The sequence below is a fragment of the Oculina patagonica genome, chromosome 4 (assembly GCF_052425735.1).
Source record: "Oculina patagonica isolate OP01 chromosome 4, crgOcupat, whole genome shotgun sequence".
In the NCBI taxonomy this organism is placed as follows: domain Eukaryota; kingdom Metazoa; phylum Cnidaria; class Anthozoa; order Scleractinia; family Oculinidae; genus Oculina; species Oculina patagonica.
Genome location: NC_135761.1, coordinates 5,446,284 through 5,465,257, shown reverse-complemented (window position 1 = coordinate 5,465,257; position 18,974 = coordinate 5,446,284). Strand labels below are relative to the sequence as shown.

General features: G+C 37.9%; 2 protein-coding genes and 1 long non-coding RNA gene across 3 annotated transcripts; all 3 read left to right on the top strand.

Moving 5' to 3' along the window:
- The first annotated feature begins 1,235 nt into the window (after positions 1–1,235).
- On the top strand, positions 1,236–11,306 carry LOC144651261 (rhodopsin-like). Its single transcript, XM_078511195.1, has 3 exons — positions 1,236–1,298; positions 6,352–7,021; positions 8,777–11,306. Exons 2-3 carry the CDS (start codon positions 6,396–6,398, stop codon positions 9,240–9,242), a joined length of 1,092 nt encoding a protein of 363 aa, XP_078367321.1. The 5' UTR covers positions 1,236–1,298; positions 6,352–6,395; the 3' UTR covers positions 9,243–11,306.
- LOC144648105 (uncharacterized) lies at positions 3,668–4,102 on the top strand. Its single transcript, XM_078507740.1, has one exon. It carries the CDS (start codon positions 3,668–3,670, stop codon positions 4,100–4,102), a length of 435 nt encoding a protein of 144 aa, XP_078363866.1.
- A 3,527-nt stretch (positions 11,307–14,833) lies between the features above and the next one.
- LOC144651355 (uncharacterized) lies at positions 14,834–17,321 on the top strand. Its single transcript, XR_013570302.1, has 3 exons — positions 14,834–15,120; positions 15,335–15,646; positions 17,241–17,321. It is a non-coding gene; the product is annotated as an uncharacterized LOC144651355 (long non-coding RNA).
- Positions 17,322–18,974: the final 1,653 nt, after the last annotated feature.

Here is an 18,974-nt window from a genome sequence, read left to right as displayed (position 1 = left end):
CACGTCCGGCCCGCTGTGGCTCTGATAAGCCTTGAGAAATTATTCAAAGTTCTCCAAACAGGAGTCAACCGATGACCTTTTATACACTGTATGAGACTCTGGGGGTTATGTCATATAACTAGGTTCAAATATGACAAATTAAACCTCTCTCATACTGTATGAGTTTTAATAAAACGCCTTCGCGTGCTCAGTCTAGAAATTTCCATGTGTCTGCCGCTTTCCTAAACTTGCAATTTGGTTAATACATTTCCTTCAGATATTACAATTTTGACACCCTTGCGAAACCATTGAACCATTGAACTTAAACCTACCTTAATCAATAAATCATCTCTGGGGCTAGGTGGTTAAATCAGGCCGTTTAGCTTGCTATACGCCGACGCATTGAATCTCTCTTTGAATAATTTAAGAGAATTAAAGCAGGCCAAGAGTTCGGCTGCATGGTTCTCGAATTTCCCTTTTTTACTCCCATTGTTACGAAGTACGTCAATATAGCGTTCCCTGTATTTCCCCTACTTGGAACCTTTAGTATCAGTATAATTACTGTCGAGTAGGCTTAAAAGTTTAGTTTTGACATACTTGTATCAAAATTGATGGTTTATTATGTTTAACTTTGTTAGAGCACACGCAGTTAAAATTAAAACTCTTTAAAATTGCTATAAAACGTCTCGTCACAAAAAACAGTTTTGAAAACAAGGTTTAGCCGCAAGGCTTTTGCGGAACTATTATAAGAGATTGTCGTGGTTTTTTGGAAAGGGCGTCCGGAAAAATTAATTCCATAATATGTTAACGCCAACATGCATCCTGTCAAATCCATTTAAAGCGACTACGATTAGATAGACGGCTACAAAAAAGGCATGCTCAATAATAAAAGATATTCACGAAACATCAAAAATCTGTTATTTTGATAAGTTTTTTTACAACTACGGTAAGAAATATTTTAAATTTTGCATGAAAGGACAAAATATTCGGGGTATTTCTCGCTTGTTAAAACGAACGCACTGGCATGATCGTGAGTAAAAACTGAAACTTTCTTAAATAAGATAATGAAAACAACCTATTTATAAAGCACCTTGCCGAGTAAAAATGTCACATTAATAATGCGCCTTCCTATCAAATATTGCCTGCATTTTTCTTCCCTGTCGGAAGCAAAACACAATTGCTTTCACATGGTTTTTCATTAATTTATAAGAAATGTTAAACGGGAAACCCTGACTGTGTCTTCAGTTGAGCTTATTCAGACGACACGTTTGCGCGCACCAAGACAAACCTAGCAAACACAAGTTTGCTAGGAAAACCAGGTATGCTTAAAAGTTGAATAATTTGAACTTTGAATGTTAGAACTATTAAGGCAAGTCTGATCTCAAGCTATAACTTCACTTTTAGTTTTTCATTTTCTTTTCAACAAATGCGATATTATTTTGTGCGTTCTTTGTCTTTTATCTTTTAAGACATATTTTTATTTTTTTTTTTACTTTTACGGTCGCAAATTCAGTTTGAGCGTCTGTTTGTTTATAAACCGTATAACTAAAATTAAATGAACCATTAAATATTTCTGTCGGTGTACAATAAAAAAATAATGTCCAAGTTTCTCAAAACTTTAAAGCTCACGAAGCCGAAGTCGACTTCAACGATAACACCGATATTTTTGTCACGAAATGCAATGACGCTAATATAAAATCACCTTTACAAAGAATACTTTAACAGTTTGTGAACGTGATCGGAAATTCTAAAGTTCGCAAGTTCAGAATGACACCAGACGGCATGAAGAGAAGGTGTTTGTTTACGTTAATTAATGCGCGTTGCTCAGGAGAATTTTTAAATTAAATAGAAAGATAATTTTTTTAAAAAAAAATTTGCTTTTACAATGCGCTCATATTGAGATTGGTCAGTTTGTGTAGACGCTTAGCATCAGGCCAGGTTTTTTATATATTATTGCACTTTATGTTGACTTTATACACTTTATATCGAGGTATCCACTAGTTTAAACTGCGCGTCATTTGCTAAAGATCGCGAAATATAAACATAGACAGCTGCATTTAATTAATCTGGAATAAAATCGTCAAAAAACTGAATTTAAACTAAGTCATCGCTACGCAGCGGTAAATCTAAACGCATCACGTTCTTGAGCAAAAGCGAGACGAAAAAAACGCCATATATCGCGACAAATGGATAACATAGAATTTAAGAAAAAGTATTGGTCGTTCCCTTTTTCTTTTTTTAAGCAAATTAATTTAGCGGCCCTTTATTGTAAAAACAAACACGTGCTGGCCACTGCTGGCCAGACGACGTCATTTATATTGGTGCATGCTACCCACGTGATAATTGGTTGGCTTTGTCTGTGGCTGACCATGTAAAAGAAACTCTTAAGTGTCATGGTCAGAAAAAATCAAAGAAATCAAAGAAAATTGGCCACAGTCCAAAAACTCATACTTTGTCAATTTGAAGGCCTAGGTATGTAACTGAAAGATATGAAGTTAGTTTTTCGAAATATTCAAATTTACGCCAGAAAACCACAAATAACGGTAATCGTACCGGAAGCTCAAATTTCACTTCTCGACAATCCGAAATTTCACGCTTTTCAGCTTCTTGCTACCCAGACGTTTCAACCGCTGTAAACCTTTCCTTACCTTAGTTGCATAGATTGACTCTTCCTTTATTGAAATATAGTTAGTATTTTTATCTCTGATTATTTCTGAGCCAGCTGAGCCTCGATTGAGTAGACACATTTTTCTCATTTAGGAAAAAGGCTAAAATAATCCAAATTCAGTGAGGAAAAAAGCTGACCGGTAGTGCTTCAAATCTTCTGATATTTTAGCCAAAGAGAGTCCAGTCGTTGAATTTTAGGTTTATGGTTTCAAAAGTGTAGGATCTAGTAGCAGTTTTGAACAAAGGTCGATCAAAGGTCGACAAAATTACAATTCCGAGGCTTTGAAAAGAACAACTGAAACACGTGACACGAAACACGCAATAGAGTAATTTGTATATTTTTTGGGCAAAGACAACACGGTAAAATTAGTTTTGAAGTTCTATACGTTTGAGACTTTAGAAAAAATAGTATTTATCCTAAAGATTGCCTACAATAGAAGAAATACCAAAAATAACAGCACTTGAACTCTCCCTGATGTTCGTCACGCACGAGCGACTTGGAGCCGCGAATGACAAAAATATTTTCCATTGATTCAAAGTAAGTCATATTCTGAAATAAGAAAAATCTATTTTCTTTAAACTTTGCCCACAAATCTGTCTTAACTAAAAAACGAAACAGCTTTCATTTTCGCAAGTATCGTAAGATATATGTTTTAAGATTTTATTCATTTAGACCACAACCGGCCTATTTTTAGCTCATCACAACATAACTTGGAAATTCATCACTGAAAGAGCTCCGTGGTGGGGAGGATTTTACGAGCGGCTTATTGGTCTAATGAAAAGACGTTTAAAGAAAACTCTGGGGAAAGCCTGCCTAAACATGATTGAACTAAACACAATACTTACTAGAGTAGAAGCAGTGCTAAACAGCCGACCCTTAACATACCCTTACACAGACATCAACGATGCCTCTCCTCTGACGCCATCATGATCACATTTCTTATGTGGATACCGTCTCCTAACATTACCAGACACGAATGCTAAAGAAAACGAAGCAGATCCAGACTATATTCCATCTGAGATGTCAACAAAAGCACTGATAAAAAGAGCTCAGTATCAGAAAACACTAATAAACGCGTTCTGGACACGATGGAAAACTGAATATCTGACAAGTCTGCGAGAACATCACACTTGTCGAAAAAGAATAGTAAACAAAAAGACAGTTGCCATTGGAGATGTTGTTCCCATACACGATAGCACACCACGAAACCAATGGAAAATAGGTGTGGTAACTAGCCTACACACGGGGAAAGATGGACTCGCAAGATCTGTATCTCTAAGAGTACCTTCTGGAAAGGAACTATCACGACCTATAGAGAAACTTTATCCGTTAGAGATGTCAGACATACCGACTAACAAAAACATAGAAAAAGCTCCTGAAAATGATATACAACGTCCTCCTTTACGACTTGCCGCTCAGAAGGCAGCACAGAGAATCAAGGAACAAATAGAATAACCACTGATGTTGAAGGGAACAATATATGACATTTTTCTTTTATTCCCTACGCATAAATGTATACTATATTTTCAGCTTATGTTGTCGGCCCGGGAGAGTGTCATAAATTATGTAATTTAACTACGTCACAATGCGCGCGACATGTAATTAAAACAGCAACAATAAAGAAAGAAGACGTTACGTTTACTCGTCTTATTTTGTCGTTACAACATTAACAGTTGTAACAGTCACAAACGTATAGAACTTCAAAGCTAATTTTACCGTGTTGTCTTTGCCCAAAAAATATACAAATTACTCTATTGCGTGTTTCGTGTCACGTGTTACAGTTGGTCTTTTCAAAGCCGCGGAATTGTAATTTTGTCGACCTTTGATCGACCTTTGTTCAAAACTGCTACTAGATCCTACACTTTTGAAACCATAAACCTAAAATTCAACGACTGGACTCTCTTTGGCTAAAATATCAGAAGATTTGAAGCACTACCGGTCAGCTTTTTTCCTCACTGAATTTGGATTATTTTAGCCTTTTTCCTAAATGAGAAAAATGTGTCTACTTAATCGAGGCTCAGCTGGCTCAGAAATAATCAGAGATAAAAATACTAACTATATTTCGAGAAAGGAAGAGTCAATCTATGCAACTACTATAGGAAAGGTTTACAGCGGTTGAAACGTCTGGGTAGCAAGAAGCTGAAAAGCGTGAAATTTCGGATTGCCGAGAAGTGAAATTTGAGCTTCCGGTACGATTACCGTTATTTGTGGTTTTCTGGCGTAAATTTGAATATTTCGAAAAACTAACTTCATATCTTTCAGTTACATACCTAGGCCCTCAAACTGACAAAGTATGAATTTTTGGCTGTGGCCAAAATTTCTTTGATTTCTTCTGACCATGACACTTAAGGCCTGGCTAAACTAGGAAACATTGTTGCAGAAACATTGTTCCTTGTCATGTTTCCTAGGTGGCTAAATTAGCGGAAAGTAAGCAAAATGTTTTGCTTCCCGAGTGGCTAAACGAGGAAACAATTTTCCGGGAACAAAGTGTCACGCATGCTCATAAAGTAGTCAACATTGCTTCCATGGCGGCTAAACTGGGCGATATATGTTTCGGAATGAAAATTTGTGTCCGGGAAGCAAAAAACGTTTTTGACCTGAGGCAGAAACATTTTTTTGTTTCCGTTCAGCAAAATTTGTTTCCGCAACATGTTTCTTGCGCATACATGGCTAAACTGGGAAACATTTGCCTCCGCAGCAATGTTTCCGCAACAATGTTTCCTAGTTCAACCAGGCCTTTAAATGTAATCGATAACGCTAGAGGAAGGATTTCGCTGGAATAAAGGCAAGATCTATTAAGCTCTTTTTGGCTTCTTTTCCATTTAAATGCAAACGAAAACAGTCGAGAAAATTTGGGAGAACACAAAACCATTTGTGTCAGTAAACCGTTGCATGTAACTCAGGTTTACATGAAATACAAATTTTCGAATTTTCCGAAACATTATTTCTCGTTTCCTTCAGAATATGTAAAAAACAGCCTTTGGCACCTAGGGGTACGCCCACTCCAATTATCTTTTTCTTAAGATCACATTAAAGGACAACCGAGAGACAATGTAAGGCTTAAGCGTTCTATAAAGCCTATTTGTGTGTAATTGACTGCCGCTAAAAGCTTTGAATCAGGTTAAAACAACGTGCTGAGTTTGTCGGTTGACGAAGACATTTTGCGTTATTTCATGATTTCGTGCGATATCGGGTTTTTATGTGAAGTTTAATACGCGTCTGGAGATTACAGATGACCAGTTAATTTTTAATGCTAGTTGCAGAACAAAATGTACTGATTCAAAGAACTATGGACTCTGGATTTTGGTGACGTAAGTGACAAAGTAAATCCACGTGCACCTGTCTCTAACGGATCATGGGAAATCAACTAATCATAAGGCCCACAGTAGCTTTGTTAGAGTGGTTTGCACTTGAGTGTCGAAAGGTATTTGCTTTTGCTTTAGTTTTACATTACTACGCTTTTGAGTGATTGGCTCAAAAAACTCGCGCCACTTTCTCAGCCAATCAGAAGTAAAACCAAAACCAATCGCCCCGAGTTTTCCCGCGCTCGTGCCGCTAGGTGTATTTGCTTCGAAGTTTTATTGGTTCACTGGATTGTCGGTGTCTTTTGTAAATGTTTACCTTGGTTTTGGTTTTACGACCCTCAAATAACAACTGCTGTATTATACAGAAATTTATACTTGCCTTACATTTCTGTTGCCAAGGTTTGAAGACGCCACACTAAACAGTACAAGTATACCAACCCAATATGCAGCAAGTTACAAACCAAAGTGGTCAGGACACTTTTGTTTGGCACAAGGACGGTTATATGGCATACGGCATCGTCATGTTCTTGATCCTAACGTTTGGTTTCATTGGCAATGTTTTGACTCTTCTTGTGCTACACCAACGTGAACACCGTAGCCGAAGCGTAACCCCCTTAATGATCAACCTCGCATTGGCGGACATTTTCATTGTCGCGTTCGGCTACCCGGTATCAATTCAATCTAATCTTAGAGGAGAGTTTCTGGAAAGCTCGCACTGCATGTGGTCAGGATTCGTTAACGGTACCGTGGGAATAACGGCCATTTTTACCTTAACAGAAATGGTTGTGGTATCATACTTCGGTGTGAGGCAAGTGAACACAAATACTAGTAGGCTGTCAACTCGTCAAATCATCTGCTTGATTGGCAGCGCGTGGTTCTACGGAGGCCTTTGTATGCTGCCGCCGCTGGTGGGTTGGAATAGGTTTGTTCTTTCGTCGTCTAGAGTGAGTTGTTGTCCAGACTGGGCAGGAAAATCTTTACCAGATACAGCTTACAATCTTCTTCTTGTTGTGCTGGGTTTCTTTCTGCCTCTCATAGTTATGGTAATATGCTACTACAAAATTTACAGGTAAATTAATTTTTTGTCATATACTCAAATAGCTTACTCTTTTCGGTGTTATTTAAAAACCCAACTTAGAATACCGTTTACAATGCATAATTCCGCCATTCAATACTCGACTCCGATACCCGAAAAACTCATAGCCGTGACTGTTTATGGCCTCTCTTTCTAAGCAGGAGGGCATTTTGCGGGCGCATGCGTGCAACCGCTGTACAAAGACCGCGTGATCTTGGGAATAAAAATGGCGCGGAAGATTCAAACTTTGTTTTTTGTACTGTTTATCGTCACATAATTTAATATAGACGTAAATTTCGCTAAAAAAAGTGTTTTGTGTGTTGCAAGGCTCTTATAAAGCAGATTTTCTGGCCTGCTTCGGGATCGTTGTTGAAAATAATGGGAAAATATGTGGGACAGGTAGGAAAGCCTTCATCGACAGAAATCAAACAGGCCGTAAAAAGAGGAAAAATTTATTCGTGTGCTGGAGTGTGATATATTAAGATCAAAACTTCATATCAAATCAATTGCTGTAATACAAGCAGAGTGCGAGCAATATTATAGCTTGTCGGGAGATTTTTTGCCTAAAGGGACGGCCACCAAAAAACTGAGGTTTTCCCTGAGGGGAAAGAATGTTTGGGTGTTCTGCACATGATAAGCAGCTCATTGATGACTCTAAAGCAGGCCAACTCCCTCGACTGGCAAACAGGGTTTCCTGGACACATTTAGGCGACAAGAATCACATTTAGGCGACAAAAGTAAAAAGTCGTTATAACAGAACGAACATAATCTTAAAAAAAAACGTTGAAAGAAAATTGAAAAAAATTGTTAAAAAATTATTCTTAAAATTTTATGCAGAGTATAACGTTTCTGGTTTTTTTACTGAGCTAGTACAGTTTTCTTTGAAGTCGAACAACGTCGAGTACGATAGTTCAATATTCGGCTCCATCTATCTCGGTAGACGCTGGAGATCAAGGTTAGATTTTGAGATTTTTGCATCGTGAGAACGATGAAATTGCAGTTTTATGAAAAATCTAAAAAATATACCACTCGCTCAAACCCGGGATACTTGATTATAACATCGTATAGTTAAAACTGCTTTTTATATTTTAGCACTAATAGCCGTAGCGCTTTGTCCGTTTAGATCTCCCAGCTATTAAAAACATGGGCAAGGTATTACGGTTCTCGACTTCGGTCGCCATTTTGTCCACGCGCAATGTTTAATACACATAGCCAAAGTCGATCAGATAAACGGCACGCCGACACCAAAGTATGCTGGTTGTTGCCAGAAGATAAAGCAAGGACTCTTAGTATCGTATACAGAAATAAAACTTAAAAACCTTTTATTTTGAGCTGAAATTAGGCCATAAATTGTGAAAAATATGTAAAAATCGATAGCAGAACTTCTCTGTCGTGCGCACTAGCCCATATCGACGCATGCGCACGCAAAATGCCCTCCTGCTCTCTTTCTACAAAGAGTTAAGGTTGAGCCGTGCACGGCATCGTATGGCTTCCTTTGTAAACCATAACACGGAAGGCTGTTTGTTCAGCTTAAGTCACTTTTACCGAATGAAGATAATGTAACCTAACCTATAACATAGTCTACTTTAGGGAGGAAATCTCCCAAACCATACAAGACATACACTGAGGGACATGATGCTTTTGAATATGCCCAAGACAGAAAGGCTTGTTGAAGAACCCTCCTTCCTCCCCTCCCTTTCCCCCGGCCTTGCGTCATAATACTCCATATATCTTCTTTCTTGTTTTCAGTTTTGTTCATCGAGCTGTCGTCCCAAGTAATGCCGCAGTCCAAATAAGACATCGACACTCCCAAATAAAAGTAATACGTATGACAACAATGTCTGTCGTCGCTTTTGTGCTGAGTTGGTCGCCATATTGTTTTGTTAGCCTCGCTGCAGTATTGACCAAAAGTCACGTGATAGCATCCGGGCAAGCAGAAGTTTCTGAGCTGTTCGCCAAAGCTTCCGTAATCTACAATCCCATTGTCTACACCATCATGAACAGTAGGTTTCGAGCTACGCTGTTTCATATTCTACGCGTGCGAGGGCGTAGAATTCCAGTGCTAGTGCGCGATTTAACACTCAATTCGAGAGTTCAACAGAGTGTTAGAAATGAAACGGATTTCCATCCTAATAACAACACCGGAACGTGCGGGAGACAAAGGCAGCTACTGCAAGTGCCATCTTTCGAAACAGGAGCTTTAAAGGTCAAATGAACTGAAATTTCAATTTTTTTTTATTTTTCGCCCATGTGTTTATTTAGAGCCCAATCTCGTCCCCAGAGGCCGCGATCCTTCTGGTCTGCGCCAGGGATCAGGACCTCTGGGCTATTCTGAAAGCCCGCCACAAAGGCGTCTGAATCTGATTGGCTGTCGAAAACTTGTTCGTTTCACCACAAACTCCGGCGCATGCGCACAATCAACCAGGATTTTCCTGTCCGGTTTTGGATTCGTCCAGAGCCGTTGAGTTTCCCGTCCGCTTGTCAAGGGGAACGCAGGCTCTGGGAACGAGATTATTTAGAGCCAAATAAACATATCCCGAAGTTACAAAGTATACTTGGACATTGCATCGCAGAGATATTGCAAGTTGAAAAATGCTTTTTTAGGCCTTCATAATCGTAGAGTGCTCGGAAAAACTTTCGGAAAAATTCGGAAATCTTCGTATTTTCTGCTGTAATTCGCAATTTAAGGCTCGAAAACCATTTTTTTTTTTTCATTTCACTCAATAATGGATAGTTTTAGTGTTTGGTTGGTTAAAATGGCATATTGAAATTCTGTTCATTTGACCTTTAAGAGGTTTAAGTGCAGGAAACGTTTAGCGAAACAAGGTTATCTAGCAACGGAAAATATGTTTGAGGTCATTACCCTGAAATAGAACTGAACATAGATTTTTAACCAAACTTCGCCTACTGGTTTATTACTTTAAGGGAACTTAAATTTTGAAATAAAAAGGGGGGTCACCATATTCGTTTAGGAGCAGGAAGAGTTTGTATATTCCATATAATTCCTCTGCGAGTACTGGCAAAGTACACGTTTTTAGCGATAATTTATTTTTCAAACATAGGAATTAATCTGTTTTCATTTTACAAAGAGAATTTGATCGCTACATCCAAAATATGAGAAAAAAATTGATAGGTCACCATACTTGTTTACGAGAAAGCGACAATTTTATTCTCTCGCGGTCCTCTCGCGGACTAAGCCGCATAGAAAAAAGCCGCCATTTTGTTCATGTGCTAATTACGCGTAAAATTCTGCGCAGTAAGGATGCGCAATGCAATTCAGGGCAATGACCTTAAGGCGCCGTGCATAAATACAACGGATACCCCTACTGAGCTCGAGAATTTTCTAAGTTATTTCCTACATTTACTAGGACAATGACTCAGAAACTGTTAATTAAAAAGCAAATTTACATTGGCATTGGAATTGGCACGTTGGCACTTTACTCGGCGGCTCCGAGATTTGGTGGCAGTGTCAGAACCTCTAGAAAACTGTAAATAAAAAACTATCTTAGATTGTCTAAAACTACTGTTAAAATGTACCTTAAGACTGTACAAGAAAGCATTTAGTTTGATTTTTGTAGTTTTTGGAGAGGTTTTTAGTGTATGATTATATTGTATTTCATTGATTTCACATAACGTATTTATTCGATTAAACGCCGAGTGCGGCGTTTATTCGAGGGCGGCGTTTATACGAGGGCAGCGTTTATTAAAATTCATTCTATTTCTTGCTAACAATAGTATGAAAACTGAACATTTAAATTTAAAAAAAAAAACAGAAACATGTTTTAGTTCTTGTCTGATAATTCATTTTTATCATCTTAAAACGTCGTTACATATAAAGAAAATATTTTTGAGGCTTGCTCAAAATTTGATTATTACTGGCGTTTATTCGAGGGCGGCGTTTTTAATATTTCTGCTATAATGTGCGGCGTTTATTCGAGGGCGGCGTTTATTCGAGGGTGGCGTTTAATCGAATAAATACGGTAGTAAGGTTTTCAGAATATGTAAATGGTGGTATTATTAAAAATAATAATAATAAATTACTCCACAACTACTTAGGTGGACCCCTCTTCCTGGAACCCTAGGGATTCCATTCGAGGGCAGTTCTAGTGATGTTGTTTATAGGTTTTCAGAGTATGTGTCCGACCTTCTTCCACATCCTAGCCTCCCAGAGCTTTTCATTTGTGATGGTGTTTGGCCATCGTATGTTCAGGATCTTCCAAAAACAAACATTTATTAATAAAGGTCTGTAGCTTCTTAGACAATTTCTTCTTTGATCTCCGTGTTTCTTAGCCGTACAAAACCACAGATTAAACTATCTTTTGTGTTAAAGATCCTGATTTTTGTTCTTAATCGAATAACATTTGATATGCAAACAGGCAATAGCATTGAGAACATCATCTGTCCCTACCTTACCCTGGCTATGATGTCCTCCTCCCTAGTGTCCCTCCATTTTCACTCACAACACCACCCATCGGTAAGTGAACTCTGATACTCTTTGAATCATCTATTCATTCGATTCAACCCCGCTGCCTAATTATAACCCTAATTTCTATTTCCTTAGTGCCACCTGCCTATCAACTCCCTACAAACGTTCTCCTTTGTCTTTCATATCAGCTAGCCGGTTTGTAAGTATAGAAAAGTCATCATTACAATACAAATCTTCTAGTCGATGGGTCAGTCATTCCCCATTGTTTCATTAGCGTAGCAGTTTCAAAGCCAAAAATACAAAGGCTGCCATGTAGGCACAAAAATCCTTTGCTTCTGTTTGGGTCTATTTGGACAATCTGCCCGAAAGAATGTGAATTAATTAAACATAGTCACACTTCACTTACAAGCTCCCCTTGTGGTAATTTAACATATTTTGGAATATAAAATATACAGAAAACGGTAACTCAAACTTAATTCAATCTTAACTTAAACTCAACTCAAGCTCTAACTCAGTCATTATCCTATCTCTTGTGCAGACGATATTTTATGCGAACGTATGAAAATCGAGAAATATAGTATATTAGCTTAACGCAACATATTTAGCGTCCGATAGTAGTTGTGTTTTAAGAAAGAGAATGTCAATTCTGGAAAAAAGATGTTCAACGGTGAGCAGGCGAAAGAATTATTATAATTTTTATTTATTACGAAAAAATGGACAGCAATGGACAACAGCAGGCCTTTTTCTATCTAGTTTGCACATTTATAGTTTAAGTGAGCATGAGATTGCACTTCGTAACCATTATGGAAAAGTGGGAGCCAAACTTTATTTTCAATTGTGGCTTTCCCAGCTGTTTTACAAGAAGTGGGTTTTACATAGCCAAATACAGCAAAATAATAGAAATTTATAATAAAAATTTGCTTCGTCATGGTCATCCTAATGTCAGCTTTAAACTTTAAATAAGTATGAACTTTACACTGGCGAATTATACATATAACGGTGTTCTCTGAGTTCCCTGTCTGATCTCCCAACTGAATGAGGAGAACAATTTTGATTTAAATTTCGTCCTCTATGACATCGAAAGGTGCGAGTTAATGCTTCATAGAAAATCGTCGCCCCGCAGGCAATACACCCACGGGTTGATTGCCGATGAAGTAAACGCGACCGCTTCGGCTACTTTCCACCCCATGGGGAAAGTCATGATACGTCTTTTGCAGAACGTACTTATTGTACATTATATCATAACTTTTTATCATATTTTATTATATATCTTAGTCTCATATCTTAGTTTTTATATCATATCTTTAGTTTTTATATCATATCTTAGTTTTTATGTAATATGTGACTGTAAAAAGGATGTATAATATCTCTTGTCCTTTTGTATCCGTAACAAGAAATCTCGAGCAAGGGAGAACTAAGGACAGGAGTGGCTATGACCAAATATGACCAAGCGGCCTTGAAATTCCGAATAGAGCAAAATACGATAATGTTCATGGGTACCAACATCGTGATGATTAAGAAAGACAACCATAATGTCTCTTGCCCTTTTGCATCCGTAACCAAGAATCTCGAGCAAGGGAGAACTAAGGGTCACTAAAGACATGAACCAAACAGTGGCTATGACCAAATAACATCTCATGTCTGTAACGATGTCTTCGTATCGGAGAGGATGACAGATGGCAATGTTTCTATCCAGGGTAACACAGCACAAGTTAAATGTAGTAGGTACAGTCGTGTGGATCCAAAGATAGTCGATAGCTTTACCATAGGATTGCACATGATCTGCGGTATAAGCCACTTGTCGAATAGATATCCACACTGGCTCTATAACAAGTCCCACTAAGAAGTCCACTGCTGAGGCCCTGTTAGGGGTTTTTGGGATAAGGGATAACAGGAAAAATAATTTTAGGGATAAGGGATAACGCGAAAAATAGTTAAGGGATAAGGGATAACAGGATTAGTTTAAGGGATAATTGAAAACAAGCTCTGTTACGTCCGGGCTCGGTTTTTAGCACACTCGACTTGTCTTTTTACACTTTTGCTTGATTTTTTTTACACCCTTGATCGGTTATCGGTCGTAACGAGACAGTTTAAGCAACACTTTGAACCCAAGAGCACCGCTTTTGTCCCGGATATGCCTGGGGGGAGAGACCACATTGAATTTCTTGATTTCGAGCTGCCTCGTACAGAAGTGGTCGATGTTTCCTTAGGCCGTCCCCTTTTTCTCCGTTTACCATCATTCGACCCCCCCTCCCCCAATTCCCCCCACTCCCTCCCCCCCCCCCCAAAAAAAATATCATGGATGCTGGCAGATCGCAAAGAAGCGTTGATGGTTCATCTTTTTTTTCACGTTCCTCAGCTGAGGTTAACCACAACATCGAGAAATAGATCATAAAATATTTTTTCCGGCCCGTGGCTTGTTCACAAGTTGTAGAATTGACAGAATTAATTTTTGGGAAAAAAATTAAACTCAAACATTTCTTACCAATATTGTCAAGTGCAGATGCAGCTGAAAAGATACACTATGCCTTCAGCGAATGAAGGTCAATGTAAATCTCCAGAGCACGGAGAACCATTGACTGACCTTTTTGTGAAAAATAACCTCTTGATCGAGCTGGTCACTAATCGATAGCACGTATTGATGGCTATCTAGGTATTTTGCAGACAATCGCTAAGAATTCATCAACAAACTACAAAAGAGGACCATTATTTCGGCTTATTTCGCCTACAGCACTTAACCCAAATCTCAGGGATGATTGTTTGGTGGCTTGTGCTCAAACGACAAGAATTCAATATTGAAAAACAAAAGGTTCTTTTCTTTTTCTTTCAAATACCGTGAATATTTCTAGTTATCTTAGGTAATGGCCTTAAATGGATTTAATAACGGCTTTTTCACTCTTGATAATAATTAGAAATACGATTTCAACTTTCTGTACGGTGTTAACTCTACCAGACATACTTTTAGGGATAACGCTGGTGATACTTTAAGGGATAAGGGATAACTGTGCTCCAAATTAAAGGGATAAGGGATAACTGAACCCCCCTAACAGGGCCTCACTGCTGCCAGTGAAGTCAGGAACAAGTTCGAAAGTGTTCGTAGCGACATATTTCCAGCGACAAACCACAAGACCAGCCCGTTTCCAACCATGGCTGCCAAACCCGTGATGGCATACCACGTTGAAAGAACAATCTTTAATGCCATATCTATAAAGTTTCCTCTATCACTTCAAACACTGGCGTCGTTATATTTGCTATTTCTTTGCTTGGTCTTTATATGTCTTCCTGTAGGAAGCAAAAAAAAAAAGAAAGCAGCTGGCAATCTCTGGCATTTTTTATTTGATAGATTAACATTTTCGAGATAACTGCCTTTGTCAGTGCGGCGCGTAACCAGAACTGGATATCTGATGACGTCATATTTTTTTCAAAATGGCGCCCTCTTCAAGGGACAGTATAGTGGTAGAGTTTTTAGGTCCTGTATACGCGCTGAAGTGCCCATGTCCCACAGTACTTTGGGAACTTAGCCTTTGAACAACAAGGTAACAGACGAGTGTGAGAAAATGGCGTCTTTTCACGTGTTCTTTGAGTTCTAGAGGAAAAAATATTGATTTTTGGAGCATTCAATAGCATGAAACTGCTTGACCAAGCATCAAACATCTAAAGATAAAAGGTGCGTAGCAATTTTTTCCATCTTTGGAAAAATTATTTTAAGAATCTGTATACAATTTGCTTTGATTTCGTACTATTTTCGTTGTAGTGCAAGACTTATTCACATAGTGCTGTGGTTTTGAAGATACAACTTTGTGTCGCGCCATGTGCGTTATTTGTAAAGTGATACATCGACTGGACTGCTTATGCCATGTTCGTTTAATGTTCTTTTGCAGTCTGTTGGAAAAGCACATCGCTTTCGTGAAGAAAAGATGCCGGTTGTGTAAGAAAACCTTATCAAAGTGAATGGTGGTCCAGAACTGCTTTAAGACAGCGGTTTGAAACGAAATTTTGGAGTTTTTTGACATCGATGTTGAGTGAGTAAGACACCAAAGATGTTCACGCGAAGAAAGTGTATTCAGCTTGCAGTCAATCCTGATTTGAGCTTATTAAAACCTGCTCAACATTACAACTAATAGAAGTCAAGTCCCTCAACTAGCTATGGTCAAAAGCATCAATTTCATCTTTTACTGGTGGATGAAAATAAGGTAGGTTTTTATTTGTACATGTATCAGCCCCATGGGTAAAAACAATAGTAAGCTTATACCTGGCTGAAAACAATGCAAATAATTAATTGTCTTTGTCACATAAATCACAGCAGAAAATAAAACAACTCTGCATACTGTTATTGCTGTTTTTTTTTTTGTTCAACCAATTTGCAAGTTATTTTGTCTGTGCCGCATGGGTCTGGACATTGCGGTCAGGCAATGTCTGGACATTGCGGTCAGGCAATGTCCCCTGTTTTTACCCCCCTGTTTTATGAGTCAGATGAGTCTGAGTCAATGAGTCAAATCAGTAGAAAAGTGATTTTCACACAAAGTTAGTTATAACCTATTGAACCACAATAATTTTTGCCTGAGTACAAATTACCTTAGAAGCACTCCAAATCATTTGCATGTGGTTAGGTTTTATTTGTTAGTTATGGTTGCACTGGCTTTTTCAAATAACTTCTCTTATATAATTTATTATTTGTGGGAGGTGCAGTGGCCCATTAATGGTTAGCATGCTGGACTCTAGATTAAGCAGTCCAGGTTCGGGGCCCGGCCAGGGCACTACATTTTGTTCTTGGGCAAGAAACATGCCTCTCCCACCCAGATGTATAAATGGTTACTGATGAATTTACTGTCAAGGGTATCCTTGTGATGGACTAGCATCCCATCCATGGGGTGTAAAATACTCCTAGTCCCTAAATGCTACAGAAACCGGAATAAGCTCTGGCTGTGTGGGCCACTAGGCTTGGACGCAGACTTTATTTTGAATCATGCACTCATGACTCATTGACTCATATAATATTTATTTTCATTTCTGGTATTTTTGTAGTATTTACATAATTGTTCATGGGTATATCTTGCTTGTTAAGTTTAGGGTGACTGACTAAATTTTAAATTCATGTTAGCATTTCTTGCACTAAAAATTAAGAATTTCAAATTTGAGAGCATCTATGGTAATTATAATAACCTTATATCCAAAGCTGATCTCCCCTAATTTAACTGCTTAGCTATCAACCATATGATCCTTAATTTATCTTTTGAATCATTGCTGAGAAGAACAGATTTTTTACTATGGATGAAAAAAGATAAAAAGTGAAACTTGCCACTTCACAATTAAGGTGGACATGATTAGGGTATGGGGAGAAACTGGACTGCTGTAACAAAATCTTTTTTACCTTGTATATATATATATATATATATACCCATGGTATAAATGTCAATAAAAATTGTTCACAAATTTTATTATCTCTTGCTATCCAAAAAATATGGGGGGGGGGGTTCACATGGTATTTAGCACTGAAATATAGTGAAAGCTTGATTCAACAAATGAGGCTATCATCTTTTCAATTCAGGCCTTGGCCTCGTATCTTGAAATCTTAGTGGTTGTGGAGATAATATGTGGGAGAAATTTGTGGTAGAATATTGTTTGGGAGTCTTGCACTAGCTGCAATCCACAGACTTGGCAGTATGCAAATGCTGACAGAATCATTTTCACCTCTCAGTGATAGCTAATATATGTAAAAGGAAATAAATAATTATATGAGTTGAGCTGCTCTCATTGCATTTGCTAAAATTATACTATTTTTTCCAGGTCATTGCAAGAAAGCTTTAAAAGAGGAAAAAAGGAAGTTATGATATGATCAAGGAACATAATAAAATAACTTTTGAATGAGTGGTGTTGAATGCTTTTTTCAAGTTACCATAAATGCTTGTTTCAACCCTGCTTTCACACAAAATACAAACAAGTGATTGAAGTTCCTGAGGCAGCAGCAAAGAAAGATACCCTGATATAGGGCTGTTAAAATCCAAATAATACTGGATACTGGATTTTGTGCCGGGATTGAAAACTGTAGTGGCAGAACATTTTTGGAACCGAATGATACTAATATTTACATTTATCACCTCAGTGTGAACTTTTCTCAATATACAATTGTAATCAGGATAATCCTGAACAATTGAAGTATTAGAACTTTTGTACATACATGTACCTGGAACATTTTTAAAGACTAGATGTTTTTAGTGATTATTAGAACATTGCATATGACACAGAAAAGACCTAAACGATCTAGATTGTATGCACTAAGAGTCGAGTTTGATTTAATTCCCGCTAGTACACATTAAACAGGAGGAAGATTTAAAATGATCGGAAATGAAAACGAGAGTGTACTACAATACTGGTCAATACTTCAACTGTCATAAAAGCCTGTTGAAAAAATATATTCACTTGCATCAGACTTCACTTGAAACAGCCTCATTTTTAAGGCTGAATTATCTTTGTATGTGGCGAACTTGAGAACGAGATCTCGTGCAAAAAATCCTTTGTACTATTGATAAGTTCAGCGCAGTGCGGCGGTGGAATCTTGATTTATCGAACTCAAGAGGAAACGAAAATTGATTCGAGTAAGCGTGCGTTAAATTGAAGCGTTTAAATACGTAACGTAAATCCAAGGAAACCAACCACTGGTTTGAGTTTTACCGAGGTTCAATACAACGTGGGTTAAATCGGGATTCTATGGCTATTATATTCTTTCATGGAGCTCGAGGGCCGACGCCATATTTGCTTACCAACCCACTAGAGCTTAGTCCTTTCGCGATCAGAACAATGTTTTGGTCAGTGAGTGAGCCAATCAGACGACAGGAAATCATATATCCAGTTCTGGTTACGCGCCGCACTGTTTGTTTCAAAGCTTTTAGCCATGTTAAAATTGTCGAAATTGTCCGAGTCTTGAGTGACTTTACTCAAGAGTTTAAAGTGCCACTATGATCAAATTTTCGATTTTCAATTTTTTACATTTTCTTGTACAATAAGACTTTCTTACTCACCTTGCTAATTTTCAATCCATTACGAACATCAGAAGTCGTTTTATTTAACGTTTATTTCCGATAATTTACGGCCGCCATTAAACAACCTTGTTCCAAGGCTTGGTTGCGAATAGGGAGGAAATGACGTCAAAGGCTCCAAAATACCTCACGGGTTGAAATTATAATAACAATATGTATTGAAAATCACGCGAAAAGAAACAAAAACTTTGGACTTGTTTTTCGTGCAATTTTTTATGCGGATTGTTATTCTAATTTCAACCCGTGAGGTATTTTTGGGCTTTGACGTCATTTTCTCCCTATTCGCAACCAAGCTTTGGAACAAGGTTGATTAATGGCGGCCGTAAATTCTCCGGAATAAATGTTATAATAAAATGACTTCTGATGTTCGTAATAGATTGAAATTTGGCATGGTGATTAAGAAAGTCTAATTGTTCACGAAAATGCAAAGAAATGAAAATCAAAAATTTGATCATAGTGGCACTTTAAAACCTTGTGCACAAAA